Source organism: Lissotriton vulgaris, chromosome 6 (genome assembly GCF_964263255.1).
Source record: "Lissotriton vulgaris chromosome 6, aLisVul1.2, whole genome shotgun sequence".
Taxonomy (NCBI): Eukaryota; Metazoa; Chordata; class Amphibia; order Caudata; family Salamandridae; genus Lissotriton; species Lissotriton vulgaris.
In genome coordinates, this window is record NC_141694.1 from 709,243,037 (window position 1) to 709,254,521 (window position 11,485).

Below are 11,485 nucleotides of genomic sequence, written 5' to 3' on the forward strand. Positions count from 1 at the left end.
AATTCCAAATGATAGTAATTTAAGGGAATTATTTACACTATGTTTAAATGAAGTTACATCATTACAATCGAGAGGTTTCAATTAGGTATTGCTGACTAGAGCATAAAGTGCATGCGAGCATGACCCTGGTTTATTGATTTGATTGAAGTTCCAGTCAGTTATGGGAATAGACATTCAGACAAAAGAAAAAATATCAATTTGGTACTATTTGTAGTGAACGTACCCAGCTCGACCTCAGCCCTAACTCCAGTCTGATACCTTTCATTCGGATAGACTGTCCAAGCTACAGAAGATGATGCTAAGACAGTCTAAGAGGTCGACAGATTTTTCAATAGCTCTGACTCGTATAAGAGACCTATAAGAGAAAAGTGGTATGATTTTAGCTTTGTATGTTCCAAACAGAGGTAAGAAGGGCCATTTAAAATATATTACAGAATCCTAGTACTGAGTTTAACAAACTTAATCGATGTGGTGAGATGTACATTACCTTTTGTCTAATGGCCTTCGGAGCATTATTTGCGAAAAGCTAAGAGTTAGCTAATACCAAGTTAATTTCTAACACATCCTGCTTGTCATAAAATAGTCATAGCTCTTTAAAGACCAACGGGATAACATAAAATAGGAGTGGACCATCAGCATAACAAAGCCAGCTGCTTGAGTGGTACCAAAATTTGGAGGATTAGTTGCTCAGCCCTACTTTAGGCAATATCGAAGTAGATTAAACAAATGTTAAATACAGTGCTTGTCCGGATGATCAAATTCTCTGCATGGTAAAGATGTGTATTCCTGCCCTGAAGTGCTTAGCTATATTGTTGTCTGGATCCCGAATGCTGATTTTTGTCATACGCGAACATGGGTCGTACGTGTGCACCATGACAAAGGCCTGTCTCATGGATTGTGGTCTTGTTGGACTGGGAGGGGTGCCCAAAGCAATACTTTTAGGGTGGTGGAAGGCTACCGCCTTCACCCGCAGCTTGAGTGCAGTGGGGGCAGCATACTGTGTAGTGACCAGTAATAGTGAACAGGACCTTTTTACTCTGTGCCACTGGAGTTAGTCCTACAAGCTCACTCGGGTGCTGCTGACGAGTACAGGCAGGGGGCTCTAGAATCCTACCTCCTGTACCTTTCCAACTGCTCCTACGGGGTTTACTAAATATCTGTGGAATTAGTTTAGTGGTTTTCTTTGCAGGGGGAGGGATAGGAGAATGCTCTAATGGTATTGGGTGGGGGTGGCAGGATTGGCAAGTGGAGGAGGGTGGCTATGAGCAATTACTTGACATTCCAAGAGTAAAACCTCAATCCTATCCATAGCATCAGTGCAAATGGCACAGGTGGGCATTTTCTTGGGAAGGGCATCCCCCTGTGCTTTATCCTGGACTTTCCTTTTGCCCTTTGCTAAGCAGCGACAACTAACACTTATGAAACACAGAACCAGTTCCACTAATTAACAGTTTTACAGTCAAGAGTCCCAAAGTACTATGAGATGTTCCTAGGAAATATTCTCCCTGAAAGAGATGCAACTTCCAGCCTCACCACTTTTTAGCGTTCGTCCCCTTGTTTTACCGCATACTAACTAGAGGAAGTTAGATACAAAGACAAAGAGAAGATATCAGGGATAGGAAAGTAAAAGTACCTTTAGTATAAGGCTGAGCCAAGCCGGAACAACCCCAGATGCTTGGTTCCACAACCAAGGGGGGTGGCACCACCTCTTCCTGGCACCGGAGGATTTGCCTGGGCGCATATCGCACCGCCGGAGAAGACCGGTGCTTAAGAGAGCACGGCGCAGGTAGGATTGAGTGTTGGCCCCTTGTCCTCGGGGAAGTGGCAGCTGGGACAGTGAGTCGCCTCAACATGGCAGTGATTCCTCGTATCCCGCGCCCCAGGAGGTGACAGGCGCTTAAGAGTGTATGGCACAGGCAGGATTGAGCATTGGCCCCACCTCCTTGGGCAGTTGTAGCTGGGACAGTAAGTCCCCACAACACAGCAGTGTTTCCTAGCATCCCGCGCCAGGGGAAGTGAGGGGCGCTTAAGTGCGCATGGACAGGATTGAGTGTTGGCCCCTCCTCCTCGGGACAGTGACATCTGGGACAGCCAATCCCCACAACATGACAGGTCTGTTGGCTCAGTGGACTAATGCATCCACTGCAGGGGCCTGTGTTCGACCTTATGGTCACAGGTTCAAATTCCGGCGGGTTCACTCAGCCTTTCATCCATCTAACGTCTCTAAAATGAGTACCATTGAGTTGGGTAACAATAAACATCTGTTATTCAGCGACAAGATACACCGTTAGGGGTGAACGATCGCTTTACAAATACAATTTGTTTTATTCCTAGATGTTATCAAAGCTTGTACTACCAGTTTCCTAGCATAGAGACAGAAAATGGAAGAACTTTCTAAGCAGACCAAAACAAGTCCCTACCATTGCATTAACCTGTGACAGAAAAGAGAGCCCACCATCAAACTTAATACCAAGATTTTAAACAGAGCTAGTGTAGCTTAGTGGAGGGGGTGCATCCTCCGGCCAAAAGAAAAGCCATGGCTCGTCTGTCTTTGTACCCAAAAAAGTAGCTCGGTTTTGCCTGCATTACACTTAAGCTGGTGGTGAGATAGCCCTGACAAACGTCTGCCAATCTCCATGTCTCCCCTCTGGCGAAGTTGATACAGTCTTTTCGACTGCACGCCCTATCCTATGCAGATGGCAACCAAGTGATTGTGCCTATCACCAAGAATATGAAGGCCAAGGCTGCCAACTTCAAGAAATGTATGCAGGCAATAGCGTCTTGGATCAGTAGCAACTATCTTAGAATGAATCGCGACAAGACTGAGGATTTGATTTTTTACAACCATCCCTCCATTTGGAATAATTCCTGCTAGCTAGAGATACTAGGGGTATTGACCATCTGGCAGACTCTGCTACAAATCTTGGAGTATTAGTGAATGCCAAGTTATCGTTTGACCTTCAGGTCAATCGTATGGTATCCACTTGTTTTTTAATTATTAGGACCTTGAGGAAGATTTTCTCCTTTGAAAAGGTGCAAGCCAGTAGTTCTTGCCTTGATTTCCTCTAGGCTAGACTACTGTAATGCACTTTATTTAGGGATCAATAAAACAGCAATTGCTAAACTACAGTTAGTACAGAATGCGGCAGCGAGACTGATACCAGAAATTCCTAAACACCAATCAGTCTCAGCGGGGATCTCCAAACTGCATTTGTTACATGTGAACAAAAGCTTTACTTTCAAGGCTTTATGCATGGTTCAAAGAACGTTCCAAAATATCGGGCCCAGAGGACCGACAAAGATGTTCCAGAGATATCTTTCCATTAGACATCTTTGGTCTGCTAGTTATTATCTTGTAGTTGTTCATAAATTTAGGAAGTCTAGGTGGAGGGGGGGGGGGGGGCTTTTTCTGTGGCTGCAGCAAAATTTGGAATGCTCTCCCACAAGTCATTAGTGATTTGCAGGAACACACTACTTTTCGTAAAGCGTTGAAGACCTGGCTTTTTAACTCAGGGCTAGCAGTTTCTTTCTCTTTATGATAGGAGCTTTTTTCTTTTCCCTCTGAGCTCTCCTTTCTTTAGTGTCTTGATGCCCTGCGGTAACTGTGTGCTTTATAAATCTATGTCATTTAATTCCAAAGAGGATTGTTCTGTTGCTTCTAATTATCATTCTTCTTTGGCATTTGGAAAGTTAGAAATAAAATACTGCTTTTCCTATAAAAGCAAGTATTGGGCTGGACATAGATTTATTGTTCATACTGTTTGCACTTTGAGTTACAAGTCATGTTCATTGACTTGTGTCTACATCCCCCTTGAGGGAGCCTCGGCTGCTCGACTACAGCTACCACTGAGGGTCAAGCCCAGAAGGGGTACCTGGCCCAGTTGAGCAGGATCCGTAGTAGGTTGGGCTCCAGGACCATCAGGAGTAAAAGGTCTCAATTACCACAGTTGGGTCCAGTAACCCCTGCGTGCCCTTTGGACCTCTGAAAGGGGTTTTGACAGTGCTAAAACGCAATTTCGTTAGATTCCACAGTAGCAAAATATCTTCTTCAAAATATCTTCTTGCAAATATTGATACTGCAGTCCAACACAAGGAATGAATCAAAGAGAATTCTTGCTAGGCTGTGCTGAACACAAAATTTCAAGAGGCTGACCACAGTAAAGCCCTGTCTGTACTGTCAAATGCTTTGGGGAAATCAATGCATGCACAATGAAGGGTGGGTGCTTTGCGTCTTTGCATTATGGGCCACAAGGGCTAGCACCATCACACTGTATGGCTTCAATTACATCTTCCTAAATGACATCTGAGCTGAAGGTATAATAAAGTTCCCGTCAACCTATTGATTCACTTATTCAGCTATAATCTAGCAAATACTACATGACACACTTAGCTTGACAAGCAATCAATAGATGAAATAGTTGTTTTTTTCACCTTTTATATAGGTGGAGACCTTAACAGATTTCAGCCAGGAATACTGTACAAGTCTTAAATATTACCCAATAGATCCAGAAAAGTGCCCACCAGTTAAGTTAGCTTCCATTTGGCATTGTTGCTCAACCTGAGCAGACTATATTTAAAGGTCTAACCACTCTGTAATTGTTTTGACTGTTCTAAAAGTTAATTCTGCTGCAAGAAGTAATAATAATATTAGGATAGTCTGCATAGGATATATAGGAGGGTAAGCCATTGATTTCCTGCTTTTCAGCTATGTAAAATTCCCAAGCACTGGCTTTGATAGATTGTTATTTGACTCACTTAAATTTACCAGAAGTCAGAATTTCATGTCTATTTTTGGAAATGGCATCTTATAAAAACACCCACAATTGATAGAGAGCACTCTACTATCATTTCAGTGAGATTGTGGGCATCTCCAATCTTTCTTCATTCACAACTGCATGCAAGTGACAGAGAATTGCAGAATAAAATGTATATCAAAGGAAAGAGTGAGTGTCCACTAACTTTGGAGATTCCTAGTTTGGAGAGGTTTTGGTTACCTGTAAACATTTAACAAGCATTTGCAATGCAATAGGTCTTGCATTTACCAGAGTTTGAGCTATTGGAAATGCAATAGCTTAAACTCTTGCAAATGCGAGACCCATTGCATTGCAAATTACTAGTGCCCATGCAGCGCTTTCACATTCATGGAGGCCGTGCCCCTTTCTTTAGACAAGCTGCGTCTAAAGAATTGGGCGTGGCCGACATTAAAGTGAAACCGTGGCACATGGAGCTTTGACAAAAAAAATGCATCTGTTTGTCAAGTTGACAAACAGATGTGTTTTTTTGTTGTAAAAACACCCCATGCTGCGGTTTGACTTTAATAGCACTGTGCCCCTTTCTTTAGACGCCACTTGTCTAAAGAAAGGGGCGCGACCTCCAATAATGTGAAAGTGCCGCATGGGTGCTAGTAAACAAAAAAATAAGCATGCGTAGCCGCTATTCTCAAAGCAGACCGCACGGCTAAAATAAAGAAATGTGGCTGCTATAGTTAAAGCAGACTAGCATTAGTAAATAAAAGCGTGAGGTGTACTGCGACGTAGTGGGTGGTATAGGGGAAAACCATTAAACAAAATAGTGCTCACAGTCAAGACAAAGCAGACCATGTAACAAGACAAGTAAAATGTCCAGTCGTTAAGGGAAGTAACAAATGCAGACAAGGCGGTACCAAGGAAGGACTAACAAGCCTAATAACGAATCGGAAGCCAATGTTTACAAAAGACAATGACACAAGCCAATTAAAAATATGGCCGCAGAGTGGGCGGGGCTTCAAAGCCGTACTCCAATACTGCATGCCTCGCAGCAGCGCATGCGCTGCCCAGGCTCAACCTAAAAATGAGCGAGGCTAGGCAGTATGGTGCAGAGGTTTTAGTTGTATTTGTTTATGCAATTAATAAGTCTGGATATGAATCACCGTAAGCTGAAGGTGCCTGGTGGACTGACTGCTGTGTGGCTGCAATGTGGATGTTTAGGTTGCTAGGGTAGGATAGAGTTAATGTTGAGGACTTGGGAATTCAGGAAAAATGGGTGAAAGTTATGCTGAGATAAACTTCCTATAGTAAGTTAAAAGATGCCGCTGCTCTCCAAGAAAGGGTTACTATCATAATATAAACATAAAGAAGAAAGCAATCAACTACTAATAAATACCGCTAATGGCGTAGAGGTAGGTGGTGGTCACATGATACGCAATAAAACGTGTGGGCCACTTTTGGGATAATAGCGTTGCTAAGTTTAGGAACTTGCCATGCAACCTTTCAAGGAAAACATAAAATCCAGGACTGACATAATCTCTGTAACCGCAGTATTCCAAAGAATGAATGAATACAAGTGTTTTGTAAAGTGCCCGGCTACTCCTGGGAGTGTCCTAGCGCTGAGAATCATCCGAGCTGGCCTCAAATCTCTTCTATTCCAAAGTCACTTTCAGAACGAATACCTTCATTCTCAGACCCCTCTAGGAAGTTCGTTAGTCATTGTAAATTTGTAATATTTTCTTCTACATTCCTCACCCTTGCTTGCTGTGTTTGATATTGTGTTCTTGCCTTCTATGTTTTTCCGTACCTCTTCTTGCTTGCAGGGTTTGATATTGTGTCCTGCTATTTTTGTAACGTTCTATTTTGTAACATTTCTCTCATGTAACGTCGTAACTGGTTCTATTGTTCAGCGCTCTGACACCTTCGGGTAGAGTCAGCGCTTTATAAAAATGCATTAAATAAATAAACGAGAATAGCTCATTTTCATTAGCAAGAAAAGTGGTTAGAAGACTTTTTAGGTGGGAGGAAGAAGGCAATCGTTTAATAATTATACCACGGAACGTAAACAATCAGTGACAGCCATAAAGTACCGTCCGATAAGGGGCGGGCCTCTTTTCTGAAGAGGACAGCACTACTCTGCTTTTGCAAACACCTCAGGAGTGCAAGGCATTTGGAGCTCTGCTCTTTCCCACCATGCAGCGCGTGCAGCCTCCCCGGGACCCCGGTGTCCTCTCGCTGCGTTGAAGGGCGCGGCAGTCTCGGCTTCTTTGGTGCTCTGACTCGCGCGAGATGCCGTAAGCCCCAAGCGTTGCCCGTGCACGACCAGCGACAACGAGCGTTGACCTACCCTCCCTCTACTGCGCTGCCCTTGAGCCGCCCCGGTGTTTCCCCTCCTTCTGACTGCCTCTTACCTGTTCCCTGCCGTGCCAGACTCTTATTTTGCCCATCGAACAGCAATTGGCAGGAGTGCGCCTGCGCCGGGTCGGTACTGCGCATGCGCAATGACGGGTCAGACTGGTTTGGCAGGAGATTAGTGGTGCATTTACTTTGCTGGGGCCATACCTATCTCCCGGGTACAATAGGTTGCCAACTACAGCGCTCGAATGGGTTTTTGCAAAAGACAGGTGAACCGTGAAAGGAAGAACCGGTTTCTTTATACTGTACACGCCAAGAGACAGGGCTTTAAATGGACCGGGTCCTGTCAGTTCTCAGCGCCGGCAGTTCTTAAAATCAGGTGCTGAGACGGCCAGGGTCGGATTGGGATCACAATTCGGCCCGGGCACTGACGAAAAAAGTGGCCCACATTCAAGAGGCGTGGCCCATATTTAAGGGGCGTGGCCCACATTCAAGGGGCGTGCCCTTTTAAGGAACACCATTTGCACAGACAAGGAATGAAAGTGGGAGGATACTGTTCTTGCACAGGGCCAAGGTGACAATGGCCTACATGCTGAGCAACTAAAAAAAATAGCAAGGCCCCTTTTTGTCACAAAATTATTCCAGCCCTCCAGCACAGGAGCACCTGAAAAGCAGCAAAGCCCCTGCTATTACTAACCTACTCAGCCCTCCCCAGACCTTCAGCTCAGGAGCACATGAACAGAGGTAAGCCCCCTGCAATTAGTAAATTAATCAACCCTCCAGGCCTTGGGAAAATGTCCTGGCAGGGGAGCACAAAACACAGCTTTCTGGGTCATCCAAGGTAGCCAGGTAGCCAGGTGGCCAGGGGGGAGGCTGAGGTGAAGTGGTGCATGGGAAGTGCCTTCCCAGTGTGTTCTGGCAGTTTGAGTGTTTACCATTTACTGTAGTATTACCCTTGTACCTGTGTATGGTACCCTTTTGTAACTTGCACACGTCACTTTTCTCTGGTATCACACTGTATGCTACCTCTCACTTTTGTTTGCTTTAGATACTTGCACAAGTGCCACCATTGCCTACGTAACATTTGTTCTTGTGCTGGAGTGTCTGCCATTAGTTGCAGTAATATACCTCTACTTGTATTTTGTACGCTTTTGTAACCTGCACACATATCTCTTTTTCCTCCTGTAATATATCATTTGCTCCTCTTGTATTTTGGTTGCTCACTATTGTCACTTTTGATTCATGTAACTTAACGTTTGCTTTTGTAATTTGTCCACTTATAATTTTCTCCTCATGTATTATTGCTGTTCCTAGTGTGAAGCGCTCTGACACCTTCGGGTAAAGTCCGCGCTATGTAAAATCGCATAAATAAATAAATAAAACAAAAAAATTCCAAACATCACCTGGCCCCCACAGCAAGACCCATTCTTCCTCGCCCACTATGCACTGAATGCGAGGTGTTAAGACTAACACCGGTTCTGGGCTGCATGGGCCCCAGGGGGCCGAGGTGCAAATGGCTCAAAGGCCTGAGAAGCACCTGGCCCCCAGGGAGGCCGATTATGGCAAACAATCACCCTCCCCAGCCCAGCCTCAGCTTGATTGCTTGGCAGGGCAGGGGTGAAGGAGAGAGAGGCCACAGCTGGGTCTTGCTGTGGGGGCCAGGTGATGTTTGGAGGCTGCTTTCATTTTCTCAGTCTCTGTCTTCGTGCACTCTGTGGGCCGTTTTTTTTCTTCTCCCCTTTCCTAATCCACTCTCTGTGGACTGGGACAGGGGAGAAAAAAAACGGCCCACAGAGGGCACTGAGGCACCGGCCCTTCGGCCCGTTCCCGAATGCCCGCCTTGCCAATCCGACCCTGGAGACGGCCCGTATCGGCCCTCCATTTTTGCCCTCACCCTCAGTGTGACAAATTGTATGAACCTGTAATGCTTTATGTTCTGTTGTATTTTGGGACAGAGGTGTTCTCTCTCGGCTCCCTCTTTAACCCAGTTAAGAAATTAAAATGTTACTAATTGATAAAAAAAAATTAAAAAGAAATTGTATGAACTCAACCAGGCACCACCCTTCCCTGGACTTTGGCAGAACATTGAGGAGTCTGCTTTGCCATGTATGCAGTCACGATCAGGAGCTTTGATCACCTGATAGTGATCTGAAATCCCAGACTGGGCAAGGGGCAAGAGGTTGATGGGCAAAGCGCGGGGTTTAAACGAAAGGTATGCCGCAGGTAGCTGATAAAGCTGCTGCTGACACCAGTTAGCAGATTTTAGGAAATGCTCAAGCCCACAACAAATACAAAGTCGATATATCCCAAAGTGCTTGATTTAAAGTTCTTTTAATGGTGCACAACAGTCAACTTCCAAACGGTCAAGGCAAAATTGCAGCACTGTCTAGCAAGAAGAGGAAGAGACGGGCGCGCTGAATATCGGCACATTTTCAGCTGATCAGAGTAAAGGAGTGTAAAGAAGAGCTTAGCCATATGTAACGGTAGTAAGCTTTAATGCAGCAAGGTAAATCAATACAGGTGAGCGCCAGGGAACAGCCGCTGCCTTACACCATAGCTCTGCAACTGCCCCACAGTCATAAGATGCATCACACACATTCCAGATGGCATCATAACATTCTACTACTATAACCCACGAGCCTTAAAGGTAAAGAACAACACAACAAGGAGAGATCTATGATGAATAAAGCATTCCGTTGAGACCCTCCTTTCTCCGCCGTTACTGGGCTAGAGGGTTCACTACAACTGATGCAAAGTTCTTTTGAATAGATTTTTTTAAATTTCCAGTTGATGACACTCTGTCACTGATAAACGTTTGACGCTAACGTTCTGCACGTCCTGTTTAACTGAAACACCGGGCAACAGGACTTTGATTGAACAAAAATGCCCAAACATTCCTAACCTCTAACACCATTTGTCTCTGCCTGTGTTCACCCTGAGGGCTCACTGTCATTTCTGCTTTTCACTCCTGTGGTTTTTTTGAGTCCTTCGCTCAGTCCTACTATTTTCTCATTTTCCAATGGTTGGCAGGGGCGGTGGGTGACATTTGAAAGTGGTGGGGGCGCAAAGCGATTTGCATACAGCACCGTAGCGAGCGAGCGTAGCGAGCGAGCCCGAACCCCAAAAGGGGGGTTTGGGGGGATAACCCCTCCCCCCAAGAAAATTTTGAAAAAAAAGAAGAAAAATCGTGCATTTTCAAGCAAATTTGAGAAAGCAGGAAGGTTAATAAAGTAATTGTGAAAGTGCAGTTATTACATTAATAGATGGCATAACATAGGTAGCTGCTTATTCAGTATAACCACAGAGCTTCATACATTCCGTCCTATTACGCTCAGGTGCTGAATTAAGACTATAAGACTTTCATGGAAATCTCAGCATAAGAGTAGAAGAAGTTGCACAGCAGTTGGGAAACAGCCTTCACAAAGCATTGGGAACCACAGCCCACACAGCTCTCACAGCCCACACAGCTCTCTCAGCCCACACTGCTCTCTCAGCCCACACTGCTCTCTCAGCCCACACAGCCCACATAGCTCTCACAGCCCGCACAGCTCTCACAGCCCGCACAGCTCTCACAGCCCACAGCTCTCACAGCCCACACAGCCCACATAGCCCACACAGCCCACAGCCCTCACAGCCCACACAGCCCTCACAGCCCACACTGCCCTCACAGCCCACACTGCTCTCACAGCCCACACAGCCCTCACAGCCCACACAGCCCTCACAGCTCTCACAGCCCACACTGCTCTCTCAGCCCACACAGCTCTCTCAGCCCACACAGCTCTCTCAGCCCACACAGCCCACACAGCTCTCACAGCTCTCACAGCCCACACAGCTCTCACAGCCCACACAGCTCTCAGCCCACACAGCTCACAGCCTACTGCTCTCACAGCCCACACTGCTCTCACAGCCCACACTGCTCTCACAGCCCACACAGCCCACACAGCGCTCACAGCCCACACAGCTCTCACAGCCCACACAGCTCTCACAGCCCACACAGCTCTCACAGCCCACACAGCTCTCACAGCCCACACAGCTCTCAGCCCACACAGCTCTCACAGCCTACTGCTCTCACAGCCCACACTGCTCTCACAGCCCACACTGCTCTCACAGCCCACAGCTCTCACAGCCCACAGCTCTCACAGCCCACACAGCTCTCACAGCCCACACAGCCCACATAGCCCACACAGCCCTCACAGCCCTCACAGCCCACACAGCCCACACTGCCCACACTGCCCTCACAGTTCTCACAGCTCTCTCAGCCCACACAGCCCACACAGCCCTCACAGCTCTGTTAGACGGAGACCCGGAGGGTCGGCCGAGGACAGGGGGAGAGGCCTCCGGTGAGGGCCGTCTCCTGCTATCGTACAGACAAGTAACTTCCCCCC

At 46.3% G+C, this 11,485-nt stretch overlaps 1 protein-coding gene across 3 annotated transcripts in view; it reads right to left on the bottom strand.

The window, feature by feature from the left end:
* MTRES1 (mitochondrial transcription rescue factor 1) overlaps positions 1–7,546 on the bottom strand; it is a 56,177-nt gene extending 48,631 nt beyond the window's left edge. Inside the window, exon 1 of one of the 3 annotated variants that reach the window (XM_086926697.1) lies at positions 7,157–7,546. In XM_086926697.1, the coding sequence (XP_086782823.1) occupies positions 7,157–7,241 (85 nt within the window). In that variant the 5' untranslated portion in view covers positions 7,242–7,546. Of the gene's footprint in view, positions 1–223; positions 358–7,156 lie in introns of those variants that run through there. The other 2 variants (XM_086926698.1, XM_086926699.1) reach the window with 2 other exon arrangements.
* Positions 7,547–11,485: the final 3,939 nt, after the last annotated feature.